The 14761-nt window shown below is 36.3% G+C and overlaps 1 protein-coding gene across 13 annotated transcripts in view; it reads left to right on the forward strand.

Moving 5' to 3' along the window:
* Positions 1–14761, forward strand: part of CTNNA3 (catenin alpha 3) — a 1677393-nt gene that overhangs the window by 203280 nt on the left and 1459352 nt on the right. For all 13 annotated transcript variants that reach the window (XM_079899786.1, XM_079899790.1, XM_079899787.1 and 10 more), the window contains one exon: positions 10129–10248. In XM_079899786.1, coding sequence (XP_079755912.1) covers positions 10129–10248 — 120 coding nt within the window. The remainder of the gene's footprint in view (positions 1–10128; positions 10249–14761) is intronic.

Below are 14761 nucleotides of genomic sequence, written 5' to 3' on the forward strand. Positions count from 1 at the left end.
CTGTAAAATTTAAAACAATGATTCCATGAAATTTTGAGTGAAGAAGAATTTTTTGGTGAATTTTTTGCAGATACTTTCTCTGATTGTCCAGGTGACATATATACTAGTGTCTCTGAAGATTATAGTTCTTCAGAATATAGTTCTGATTCAGATGATGTGAATTGAATATTAGACCAAGAAAAAGACGAAAAACCTTAGTGACTGATTCTGATACAGAAAGTGAAAATGAAACTCACAGTGCTAGAGAATGCTCCTTTGCTTCTACAGAAGAGTGGCTTGAAGACAACATTTCATGAAAATTTGACGTCTTTACAGGTGTGTCAGGTGTAACTGTTGAATGTAATAACCCGCAAAGTGTTAGTGAAATAACAGAATTAATTTTGGTAATGACTTTTTCGAGTTGGTCGCTTCTCAAACAAACTTGTATTACTAACAGAATGAAAAATCATATAAAAAGTATGATAAGGCTTTAAAATGGACTGATGTAACCAATAGTGACATGAAGAAGTTTCTTGGATTAATAATTTTGATGGGACAAATAAGAAAGTCACACTGGAAAGAATATTGGTCGACTGATCCCTTACTTGAAACACCTATCTTTCCAAAGATTATGACAGGAAGAAGGTTTGAACAAATAATGACATTTCTTCACTTTAATGATAACTCAGAAACTCCACTTCCTGCAGACAGAATTTCAAAAGTTAAACCTCTTTTGGATTATTTCTACCAAAATTTCAATTGATCTATATACCCAAATGAGAGCTATTACTTGATGAGGCAATGATAAAGTGGGGAGGACAACTCAGATTCAAAACCTTTAACCCTGGAAAACTTACAAAATATGGAATTTTGGTCAGGATGGTTAGCAAAAGTGAAACTGGATATATATGCAACCTTGAGATTTACATGGGTGAAGGAAAGAAACTGCAAGAAACTATTATTGGTCGTACAACCTTATCTTGGTTCATGGTACCATCTTTACCAAGACAATTATTACAACAGTGTGTCCACATCTGAAATATTGTTGAAAAATAAAGCCAGAGTTTGTGGAACTATAAGAGAGAATTGTGGTCTACCAAACCAATTAAAGGAGAAATCGAAAAATCTACAGAGGGGAGAAATGGCGTTCTTATGGAAGGGAGAAATGATTCTTCTTCTCTGGAAAGGCAAGAGGCTAGTCTGCATGCTGACAACTATTCATGATGCCTCTCCCCATAGCATCTACAGGAAAGGAAGACAGGAGGACTGGCCATCAGATAACTAAAGCCCACTTGTATATTAGAGTATAATAAATATATGAAAGGAGTTGATTGATCTGATCAATATCTGGAAAACTTCAATATCCTCCAGAAAACTCGAAAATGGTTTATTCAGTGCTTTAAAATTTATTGTAGCCTAAATGCACAGGATAAAATGACTTACAAGCAATTTTTGTTAGCAATACCTAGAGAATGGGTAACTGACCATTCTGGTGAATGTAGTGGCAGTCCTGCACCTTGTCCTTCTTGTGGTGTTTCTAAAAGAGCCCTGTGCAAAGATCCACCTTGTCGACTATCAGGTAAAATAAAAGAACATATTCTAGAGGAAATAATAACCACAAGGCTAAAAAGACAAGTGCAGCCAGAAAGTCTGCTCTTCCAGGGTAAAGCACAGTGAAACACGGTATGTTTGGAATAGATGTTCTATTCCCCTGCACAGAGGTGCCTGCTATACTGCCTATCACACTCTAATGAAATATTAGAATGCTTTAGTAAGACATGTACAAAGCTTCAAAGAAATACATTAAGTGCAAAATAAGTTGTTGATATTTACTCAAACGTGGGTGTTTCAGTATTCACTTACATAACAAATTGCCAGCCAGAGGCGTTCGTTTCTGCAAGAATCCCCCAGTCAATAGTGTGTTAAAAAGAAGAAAGATCTCAAGCAAGAACTTTATACCTCAAAGAGCTAAAAAAGAAGAACTAAACTCAGTTAGAAGAATGAAGAAGAAAGGAAATCACAAACATTAGAGCAGAAATAAATGAAATAGAAATTAGGAAAATGAGAAAAAAACCCAACAGAACCAAGAGTTGGTTTTTTAAAAAGATAAACAAAATAGACAAACCTTAGCTAGACTAAGAACAGAAGAGAGAAGACTCAAATAAAATCAGAAATGAAAGATGGGACATTACAACTGAGGCCACAGAAATAAAGAATGATCATAAAAACTGCTATGGGGCTTCCCTGGTGGCACAGTGGTTGATAGTCCGCCTGCCGGTTCAGGGGGCACGGGTTCGTGCCCCAGTCCGGGAAGATCCCACATGCCGCGGAGCGGCTAGGCCCGTGAGCCATGGCCGCTGAGCCTGTGCGTCCGGGGCCTGTGCTCCGCAATGGGAGAGGCCACAACAGTGAGAGGCCCGCGTACCGCAAAACAAAACAAAACAAAACAAAACTACTATGAATAATTATACACCAATGAACAATACCTAGAAGAAATGTATAAATTCCTAGAAACATACAACTTACCACCAAGACTAAATCATGAAGGAATAGAAAGTCTGAACAGACCTATAACAAGAAGGGAGATTGAATAAATAATCAAAACCTCCTAACAAAGAAAAACCCAGGACCAGATGGCTTCACTAGTGAATTCTGCTGAACATTTAAAGAAGAATTAATGTCAGTGCTTCTCAAACTCTTCCAAACGACTGAAGCAGAGGGAACACTCTCAAACTCATTTTATGAGGCCAGATAAGAATACTACAAGAAAAGAAATTACAGGCTAATATCCCTAATGAATATAGATGCAAAAATATTAAAAAAAATACTAACACACTGAATTCAGTAGCATATTAAAGGATGATACACTGTGACCGAGTGGATTTTACCTGGTATACAAGAATGGTTTAACATATGAAAATCAATCAATGTGATACAGCACATGAACAGAATAAAGGGTAAAAATCACATGATCATTTCAATAGATGCAGAAAAAAAGTTTGAAAAAAATTCAACATCATTTTTTTTTTTTAAACATCTTTATTGGGGTATAATTGCTTTACAATGGTGTGTTAGTTTCTGCTTTATAACAAAGTGAATCAGTTATACATATACATATGTTCCCATATCTCTTCCCTCTTGTGTCTCCCTCCCTCCCACCCTCCCTATCCCACCCCTCCAGGCGGTCACAAAGCACCGAGCCGATATCCCTGTGCCATGCGGCTGCTTCCCACTAGCTAGCTACCTTACGTTGAAAATTCTCAACAAACTAGGAATAGAAGGAAAGCACCTCAACATAATAAAGTCCATATATGACAAGCTCACAACTTACATCATACATGATGATGAAGAGCTGAAAACTTTTCCTCTAAGATCAGGAAAAAGACAAGGATGCCCACTCTCACCACTTTTATTCAACATTGTATTGGAAGTCCTAGTCATAGCAACTAGGCAATAAAGAGAAATAAAAGACATCCAGATTGGAAAGGAGGAAGAAAAACTGTCACTAGTTTCAGATAAGATGATATTATATACAAAAAAAACCCTTAAGACTCCACCAAAAAAACTGGTAGAACTAATAAACAAATTCAGTAAAGTTGTAGGATATATAATCAGGATATAGAAATCAGTTGCATTTCTATACACTTATGATGAACTATCTGAAGAGGATATTAGGAAAACAATGCCATTTACAGTAGCACCAAAAAGAATAAAATACCTAGGAATAAATGTAACTAAGGAGGTGAAAGATTTGTAATACTGAAAACTATACAACATTGATGAAAGAAATTAAAGAAGACCCAAATGGAAAGACATCCCATGTTCATGGATTGATAGACTTAATATTGTTAAAATGTCCATACCCAAAGTGATCTACAGATTCAAAGGAATTCCTATTAAAATCCCAGTGACATTTTTATAACAGAAATTGAAAAACAACTCTACAATTCATATGGAACCACATAAAAACCACAAATAGTCAACTCAATTCTGAGAAAGAAGAACAAAGCTGGAGGCATCACACTACTGTATTTCAAAAATATTACAAAGCTGCAGTAAACAAAACAGTATGGTACTGGCATAAAGAGAGACATGTAGATCAGTGGAACAGAATGGAGGGCCCAGAAGTAAATCCATGTGTATACAGTCACTGATCTTCAACAAGGGTGCCAAGAACACACAAATGGGGAATTAGTGGGCATAAAGTTTCAGTTAAACTATGTGAATAAACTAGAGATCTCATATAGAACATTGTACCTATAGACAAGAACAATGTATTTTATACTTAAAAATTCAAGAAGCATGTATCTCATGTTAAGTATTCTGCCATAATAAAATAGAATTAATTAAATAAATAAAAATAAGTTTTGTAGTAATATTGAAGAAAAAAATCTAAATAAGTGTATCTATTTCCCTCAAAAATCCCTTGCTGAGAGATGCTCAATAAATAATTATTGAATTACTCTTTTGTTCAGTCCTCATTCACTACTGAATGGGCATGAGTTTAATGACAGTGGTCTCTTACAATTTTATGGAACTTTAAAATTTATAAAGCAGTAATCTGTAAAGCTAGATGATTTGCTTTTCTAGGGCAAGAGCTATTTCTCTTTTGTTTTCCTCCATTTCTTTCATGGCTGGCATGTTGCCAGGCCCATGTTAAAGATTTGTAGAATGAATGTGTTCCATTTTTCCTCAGCTGATTTCACAACAATCTTATAAAGCAGGCAGGCAAGGACAATTTCTCCCATTTTACAGGTAACACAATCAAGAATTGGAGTAGTAGTGACTTGTCCAAAGGTATGAAATTATTAAACGGCATAACAAGGACTTGAACCCAGACTTCAAGGCCAGTGTACTTTCAACTCCACAGGACTACTTCTAGTTTAGGTTTCAAGCCCAATTTTGTTCTATGTTCTTAATTTAACTTTGGTTATCATTCCTTACAGTAAAAAATCATTTGAGATATATGTGTCCTTTAATTTTCAGCGTTAGCTGTAAACTTCCTTTTCATGAGTGATATTATCATCTGGTAAGTTCATTTGGAAAATATGTATGAAAGTCAATGTACTGACTTCAGAAAATGAAATAATTTTTTTTCTCAATATTACTTCATTTTGGTTGCTCTGTATTTGCCATATTTAAGTAGGATGGATTAGCCATTTCTTATGCTTAAAACAATTTCTTTTTACTCTAAACATTAATATTTATAGAGCATTAATATTTAGTCTTTGCTCATTACTTCTGTCTGCTTTAGTTTCCAGAATCTTTTGGCACTATTTCACTCTGACATTTTAGGGACACTAAGATCACACTTGGTGATTCAGTGCCTTCAGTCAGGTACTTATAGGATACTCTTTTGTATATATAATGCTGTGAGTATGGAATTTTTTTTATGTTATAGGTAACATCTAGTACCTTGTACAAATGCACAAAATATTAAATAAGGAAAAATGACAACTGTTGAGCTGGCTATTCTTTTGGAGCAATGATACTCAATATTCTTTCATTATGGGAATTAGTAGGCTGCTGGAGCTGTGGAATTATTTGATTGTATTGATCTGACTACAAGAGGAAGCCAGGGCATTGGCGGTGAGTGCCAGGGAAACTTTACTTGCCAGAGCCCTGGCTGCATTTTTTCCTGCTGCTTCAGCTGGTTTCTTCTTGTTCTCTTTCTCAAATTACTCCATGAATCTACATAATTTTCATGAACTCATTGAATGTGTAGCTTGTATAGAACATTGACTTAGATTTATTTCAAAACATGTTGTCAGGAAAAGGAGGAAAATGTATTTGGGAAGAGGGAATGCTGAGTCAAACTAGATATTTTCTTTTCTGTCTTACTCATGCTTCTGTTTTCTGCAAAGCAGATTTTCAGTTATTTTAATGGGAGATGAGCAGTCATGGTCTCTGTTGTATTATTTTGTGGATTACTATTATTACTACTTTGGGGACTTCCCTGGTGGTGCAGTGGTTAAGAAACCGCCTGCCAATGCAGGGGACACGGGTTCGAGCCCTAGTCTGGGAAGATCCCACATGTCATGAAGCAACTAAGCCCGTGTGCCACAACTACTGAGCCTGTGCTCTAGAGCCTGCGAGCCACAACTACTGAGCCCGCGTGCCACAACTACTGAAGCCCGCGTGCCTAGAGCCTGTGCTCCGCAACAAGAGAAGCCACCGCAATGAGAAGCCCGCGCACCGCAACGAAGAGTAGCCCCCACTCACCGCAACTGGAGAAAGCCCGAGTGCAGCAACAAAGACCCAATGCAGCCAAAAACAAACAAACAAACAAAAAAACTCTGGGTGTGTTTACATTGCTTACTTTTATGGTATACAATACTTACTGTTTGGGCTTAGAGATACTGTTTGCATCTTCTTATTCTCGTCTGTTGTGTGTGAAATTTGGTAAGGTAGTCAAATAGGACAGAATTTGGATTTCTTTCTCAGTACAGAGACCGTTTTAATATTCAGTTTTGACATTTTTAGAACATACCTAGGTTTGTTTTGGATTCAAATTTATTCATTGGGCTTTTTGTTTAAAGTTTGAATTTGGTTTGCAAGGAGTTAAAAATATTAACACAGGATAAACTCAATGTTCAACAAATTATTTTGGGGTTTTGGTTCATTTAAAATTCCCACTGAAAACTTTGAACAGGTAAAATCCAGAAATATTAAAATCTCTTAGATTGTGCCTCCTTTCCCAGCTTCAACTGAGAGGTCATTTATTTTGAGAAGCAGTCAATATAATGAGACTACAGTGCACTAAACTAATGTAGAAAATCTCAAGAGGTTTGTTTCAATTATCAAGCACAGTGGCCTATTGGAACAAAAAATTTTCAAATCAAGGCAACATTAAATCTCTTTAAGTAAAATATAAATCTCACCTTAACCTTTGTCTTATTTTTGTCTTCTGTACTTCAGCTGCACCTGCAAGGTAAAATTATTGCTTTTACTCTATAGCATCTTTAAGTGTATATGTGAGCCGACGGGAATGGGATGTGTTTGATAGGGATCTAGCTTAAAGTTATATTATAGATTTTGTATTACCTCTCCTTGACAATTATTTGTTGTTTTAAGTGAAAAAATGAACTTAAATGAATGAATCATCATAGTTTGAGTACTTGGAACTATTTAGTATCAATAAATGGAGGATTTAAGTTCTGATAATGAAAGTTCAAGCTTAAATCTCCACATTATGCAAACTCTGATGTTTAATGAAAACATCCTGTGGGTATGTATCATTATTGGATTTTCCCCCTTTTTTCTTTGGCCATGGAAATATTACCTGGATGTATTGGTTTTCATGTTTCTTATTTTGAAGGCTTGAAAATATGTTTACCCTAAAATTCCTATTTGGAGTTGTATAAAATTCACAGATAAATGTGAAGAAGAAATAGTTAAGAAATAGAGCTTATATTTCTTAGGGAAGAGAAGATGCAGGGGATGATGAATGCTTTAGAATTAAATAGGTTGATTGGTAAAATAGCTTATGTTAATTTATATATAAAATTACTTAAATTGTTTAGAATCTCAGATCTGGTGTTAGTTTGATTTGAACATAGTGAGAAGGGACCAAGAAGTGGGCAAGGCACAGAAATGATCATACAACATGATAAATAGTTTATATAAAGGTCATTAAAATTATGTTAAAAGAAAGTTGTTTACTATGCTACAAAAGGGGGAAAATGAACAGACTTTGGCTGTTTAAACTGATGGGTAGAACCAGTTCCCATTTAAGGCTCTGAAAACTCCTTTGAGGCCCACCTCAAATTCCCTCATGTCTTCCATATGACCTGAGTCTCTCTGTCAGTATCAATGTTTTTTTTTTTTTAATATTTCACCATGTTACTTTTTTTTTTTTTGGCCATGCCTTGCGTCATTAAGGATCTTAGTTCCCCGACCAGGGATCAAACCCATGCCCTCTGCATTGGAAGTGTGGCGTCTTAACCACTGGACGGCCAGGGAAGTCCCACCACATGTTACTTTTAAATCCTTTTTTGCACTCCTTTTACTACTTTGCCTTGTGTTAATGGTAGAGTAGAAAAAGCATAAACATTATAGTAAAAATCCAGTTCCATTTTGAAATGTATAGACATATCGAATCACTACGTTGTAAACCAGGAACTAACATAGGTCAGTTATACTTCAAAAACAAACAACTAAACAACCAAAAAAAAAACCGCGTAGAAAGAGGGATCAGATTTGTGATTACCAGAGGCGGGGTGCGGTGGGAGAGGGAATTGGACAAAGGTGGTCAAAAGGTACAAACTTCCAGTTATAAGGTAAATAAGTACTAGAAATCTGATGTACAACATGATAAATATGTTTAACAATGTTGCATGTTATATTTGAAAGTTAAGAGTAAATTCGAAGTGTTCTCATCACAAGGAAATAATATTTTTTTTATATTTCTTTAAAAAGAAATATAAAATACTTTCTTACAAAAGTATCTATATGAGATAATGGATGTTCACTAAACTTATTGTGATAATCATTTTGTGATGTATGTAAATCAAGTCATTATGCTGCACACCTTAGGTTATACAGTGCTATATGTCAATTATGTCAATAAAACTGGAAAAAAAGGAACATTTGGCTTAATATAAGGTTTTGTGGTTCTCAGGAGAACCTGGACAAAGCCAGATTAGGAGAAAAGGCTGGGTGAAAGAAAAATTAATGAATGTATCTTTTTATGAATTAAAATTATGTATTATTGAAAAAAAATGGTTCAAGCTTTCTGAGTCTCAGTTTACTTGTAGAATGAGAAGACAAATAGGAACTCCAGTGGTTCTTGTGAGGAGTAACTTGGAAAGGATAAAGTACCTGGCACTGAGCAGGCACTCAGTAAATGTCAGTATCTTTCCCATTTCTGAGTTTCATGTCTAATTTCCCTGGTAGTCTATAAGTTACTTTAGGGCAGGAAGTATGTTTTATATTCATAGTGCCTTGTACATAGTAGGCTCTAAAAGATTGTTTGTTGAATTTAATTTATTGTCCTGCTGTGAAAGTTTAGCACTATTATTTCCTGTTTCTTTTTCCTCTGTCACCTTGGATTGAGATAAACATGTTGCTTTCATGAAATTGAGGATTTAATTCAGTAGAATGCCATTATAATATGACTTATTCCATGGAGTTTGAAATAGTAAGGGTCAAATCATTTCCCTGGAAACTTAATTATATTCTATAAAATCTTATTAGCCTGTCTCGTAGCATCATAGTCACAGTGGAATTCTGGTGTGTTTAAGATGGTGAAGTCTCTGTAGAATTCTATCTAATGGCACACATTGAGAATATGGGAAATAAATGACATAAAGAAAGAGCAGATGCAAATGTCTTGCAAATATTACTTGACATTTTCAATCACTAATCCTCTAAAGTATGTTCTAGTTTACTAAAATAAACCAAGAATTCAATTTCTTGTGAGCTCCTTTTGCTTAATTATTAGTAGCAGAACAGTATTCTGTGATACACTGCAATTTGTCTTCTTTGTGTTTATCTAGTATCTGACTTAAAAATGAATGGAGCATTCTGATTCAGCAGAACTGATTTCATTAACTCGTGTCCGTTATAGAGCAGAAATGAATAAATGTTTGCTGAACATGCTACATATGCTTCGATCATCAAGACATTTGTTCTCCTTTCTTCTCAAAATATAAGATCTGAGAGATCTTCCTGGCTGAAGTTTGCTGGGTGCCTATTCTGCATAAATGTTTCTATAGAGGCAAGTGGCTACCTTTACATAAATTTGTTTCCATGATTGGGATGTGAGACCTCTTTTTAATACTTTCTCATTATGATTTGAAATTATACATTCATTGCAATTTTTTTCTTTAGGAGTGGTAGCAGTGTACCCTAAGACATGAAGAGTTAAAGAAAAAATTTTTTTAATGCAGTATGTACTTCTCTTAGAATGAGGACTAAACAGGCTTCTCATTCATGCAATAATGTTGCTTGTACTTAGCACATAGTTTCTAATTCTGTATAATTGTGCCTAACTATTTAATTCAAAGGCAATTAGCTAGCCTCTGTTACCTCTGTATTATGAATAGGAGAAACTGAGGCTCAGTATTGACTATTTGTCTGTGTTACTGGTTAGGAATTTGAGAAAAATATGCTGCTATCCTAATGATTTACTTTTGTTTTTGATTTCAGTTTCAGAGGACATTTGAGTCTCTTAAAAATGTTTCCAACAAATCTGACCTCCAGAAAACCTACCAGAAGCTTGGGAAGGAGCTGGAAAATCTGGACTATTTAGCCTTCAAACGTCAGCAGGTAGGATTTAGAGCTCTCCTTGGTGGACGATACGAACACTTTAGTCTTCTCGCCTTCCTGCCTGTCAGAGGCTCAGGTGGGTCTGGGGAGACTTATCTTCTAATATTTAGGGCAGAAATAAGTTGTGCTTTGTGGTGCTGACCTGCCGTGTTCACACGGCTTCCTGCGGCATTCAACGTTGTCCTGCTTTTATATGTGCACTTTGGGGGTTTCCACGAGTGTCCTTATTACCTCTTTTAAAGAAAACTCCTGCTGGTTTGTGAAGGTTCAACTACCCTTTGACTAAGGATGCCTTAGTGGCATAAAGGGAACCTCTATGTAGCTTGAACAGGTGGCTTTTATATTTGACAGGGGATACGTGAGGAGAAAAACCACCTCAAGACCAAGAAAAGGATGTGGATGTACATACAAGCTTAAAGAAAGGAGTCATAAATATGCCAAATTGTTTTTTTTTTTTTTTTTAGTTTAGCTTTAGTTTTCTTGTTTGATCTCTGAAGATGAGTAAAAATTTGCTAAATGTGTAAGGTTAAAGGGAAACATGCTTTCCAAGTGCACGTCTTTTAGCCTCTTTTTATAGACCACAAGATAAATCCAGAGCCAAAATAGACTTTTATAGGGCTGGTTTTAGAGTTCATATTTTATAATATTAATAATCATTAAGTTCTGTGTGTTTGCAAGATACCACCATAGTAGCTAGCTACTTTTCCCAAACTGGATCTTTTCCAGTTTCTTCACATCCACTAGGTGTCAGGATCATCAAGCTTTTACTGGGGCTGAATGTTTGTTCCGATCAGAACAACCAGTTAGATGTTTAAATTAGGTTGCATGAAATTCGGGAATGTGCTCAATGATGGATAGCATCTAGAAAAATGACTAAGTGGCTGACTCCCATAGCCAACCACCGAGTCCATTACTTAAGACTGTTTTCTGTTAGTGTGGCAAAGGGTGTAACTCTCTTGATGTTGCCTAATTTACAAATTTTGGATCTTTTGGAAGGGGGATTTCAAAGCAGTACTTCCTTTATTTAGTTAAACCTCATGAAGTCAACATGGTGTGGTCTAGAAATAGTGACTTGAAAAGAGAATTGTGTTCTAAGCTTGGCTTTATAATAGATATTACGTGGGCATTTAACCTTCTCATGATCTTATTTTCCTAGGAGTTATATGTGTTTTGTAGAGTGTTCTGGGGCAAATACAATATCTTTGCACATACTTTAATTTATATGAAAAAAGACACAATATCCATTTGTTTTATTTATTGATTTTATATTAGTGAAGGCCTAGGAATCAGCACATGTAACAGAAGCAATCACGGTTACACGGTTACTGAGAGCTACTACAGTAAGTTCCCAAATGATGCTGCTTAAAATTCACACTGTGAGTCACTGCTCTGGCCTATGTAGTTTTTAGTACAGTTTTGTTTCCAAGAGCCATATTTATACCACTGGGGGGTATTTGAGTTGGCAGGCAGTAGTCAGCGTGCTCTTCTCTTATCCTTTCTCATTAGCACATTTTCAGTGATTAGATTCTTACATTAGCTAATTGGGAATTTGGAAAAATGTGAATGCTTCAAGGGCAAAAGGGCATAACTCTGGGAGAATGGCATTGACGACAGACAGGTAAATTGCATGTGTATGTGAGAGAAAGATGGGCATGTCGTTATTTATATATGTATACGTATGTTTATGCATATATAAATCTTATATTCTATTTATTAAATGACAACTGTCTGCCACATAGTGTGATTAGAACATTTATGGATTAGATCATTAAATAATTGTGATGATATAATAAGGTTGGTTTTATGAGCACCATTTTACAGATGAGGAAACTGTTAAGAGAGTTAAGTAACTTGCCTAAAGTCACTAGGCAAGTAAAGCTGAGCTTCAAATAGGTATCAGTGACTCCAAACCTGGGCTTTCTCCAATATCCCTGCAGGGAGCCAGGCTGGGGGGATAGTAAAGTGAGGAGTTCTAGGCATGCAGTTTGAAGACAATTTTAGGATAGGACAGACATGGGGCTTAAAGAGACATTTGAAAATGGGCATCTGATGAGAGGCAGAGACAGGGGCAGCTCTCTCCTCCTCTCTTTCTCTCATGCAAATTGTTCAGTATAGACAAAAACGCAAAAGAATTTTTGAAAGAATATCTTCAGACAGCTAAGAAAATGTATAAAACTTTATGTTTACAATCTTTGAGTGTTATATCTAGGAACCCTAGTTCTAGTGAAATTTATTCACACAAGGCAATTTTTTTAAACTCAAAAGGACAAATTCTTGTGAAACAGACTTACCTGCATACATAGAATACTGTCAACCCTTTGTTTTACTTGATTCTGCTTTTCCCTATATCTAGTGATCATTTTTTCTACATGGAAAAGATGGAAGGGGAATTAGAGTGAAATGGTCAGAAAAAGGATGGTAGAGTAGAAAGAAAGTCAGGGACCAAAGAGCGGTAAAAAAGAGGGAAAGGGACTTATAGGGATAAGATAAGAGGGATAAAGTGAGGGAAATAAAGCTATATTTGGTTTTATACTACATGCATTTAGTAAGTTAAAGCGTTTATTTTTGAAGAATTAAAAAATCTCAAAATAGAGAAAGGGAAAAAAAGAGATAATTACAAGAAGACATAGTGAATGAGGGAGGTGGCAGAGAAGAGAAAGACAAACTTTGTTTCCCATTAGCTTCCAAATGTAGCAAAACTTCCTAGAAATTTGTTATATTAACCAGGTTCTTCTGTACCAAAGCCACAGAGGAATTGTTGTGTTTCCTGGATGGGCAGGGTTTAAAGAGTCAGAATATTACCTTTTCTCTGACTTGGTGGGATTTGTCTTTTATGTCCTATCCTACCCTCTGTAAAGTCCCCCAAACCTATAAACACACATTAGTAAGTTTCCCCTACCTGAAAAGATTTAGATCTCTGTAAAATTGCCATTCAGCAAGAAAGCTTCTGCCTTATAAGGCAGGATACTTTGTACCAGAGAATTAGTCATGCTTTGTTCCCTGGTCCAACCATATTTATCATTTCTCTTTGTGACAGAACGTAAGCTCTGTAAGGACAGGGCCTTGTCTGTCACCTTCAATGCTGTATGCTCTGCAGTGCTCACAGCAGTATCTGACCCATGGCTAACACTCAATAAATACTTGTTGGTGCTGTTATTGCTATGAACAAGGAAGCATGCCAAAAGTTTTAGCCTCAGATTATAGGCAATTAATTGATGTGTTTAACTGTACTTTTTTTATATAATTAAAAAAATATTTTATTTATTGATTTTTGGCTGCGTTGGGTCTTTGTTGCAGTGTGTGGGCTTTCTCTAGTTGTGGCGAGCGGGGGCTACTCTTCATTGTGGTGCGCGGGCTTCTCATTGCGGTGGCTTCTCTTGTTGAGGAGCACGGGCTGTAGGCACGTGGGCTTCAGTAGTTGCGGCTCGTGGGCTCTAGAGCACAGGCTCAGTAGTTGTGGCACACAGGCTTAGTTGCTCCGTGGCATGTGGGATCTTCCCGGACTAGGGCTTAAACCTGTGTCTCCTGCATTGACAGGCGGATTCTTAACCACTGCGCCACTAGGGAAGCCCTACTGCACTTTTAAAATTAAGAAGGGTATTAACCCTGAGGCTTCCTGGATGCCAAACGTTGACAGATTGCTCCTTGCCTTATGTATTATTTAGGTTTTCTCCTAACATATTTCATTTTACATCTATTTCTTTAAACAAACACAAAACATCAATATTATCTTAGCTATGAATTAGGGATGCCCAATAAACTGACTATAATTATTTTCTTGGACTCTTTCATTAGATTTTATTTTCTGTCCCTTTCTGTGACATTTTAAATATCATTTTGAGAGATTTCTTTCCGTAGGCCACATATATCCCTGGAATACTTTGCTCTATTCTTTTACTTTTTTTAAGGGTTGGTGGGGGCGGATTATTGTGCTTTCTCTCCTAGGTGTAAGCTTAGCCTTGCCTTGCCTTGCCTTTCCTAGCCTCGCCTTTCCTCCCTTCCCCTCCCCTTCCCTTCCCTCCCCTCCCCTCCCTTTCCCTTCCCTTCCCTTCCCTTCCCTTCCCTTCCCTTTTTCTGCTCCTGCTTCTTTCCTGTTTGTTTGTCTTTTAAAGAGTGAGTGCTTACACTTAACTATTCTTTGGGCTATATTTTAGGTTGGGGTACAAGCATTTCTCCATTTTCCTAATGTCAAAAAGACTAATGTTAAAAATAGCTTTGGTTGGAAAAGGTGAGAGGAGGCTGTGATAGATGAGGTGGTGGGATTCTCAGGATGAAGCCATCTGAAGTAAATGGATGACAAAGCCATATTACCAAGAATCTGGAGACTTTTTCAGTTTTTACTACATCTGAAAATGCAGTCTTAGAGTTTGTTTAGACTGCTTGGTTTTTATCCTCCAGGTTGATGATACGTAGGAATGGTAATAGCAAGCTGCAGCTATTATATAGAGCCCAGGTTTATGTATTAATTTGAGAGTTTATAAATCAAGAGATTTCCTTGGAGCTTTGTTTTTCT

Source organism: Stenella coeruleoalba (genome assembly GCF_951394435.1).
Source record: "Stenella coeruleoalba genome assembly, chromosome: 16".
In the NCBI taxonomy this organism is placed as follows: Eukaryota; Metazoa; Chordata; class Mammalia; order Artiodactyla; family Delphinidae; genus Stenella; species Stenella coeruleoalba.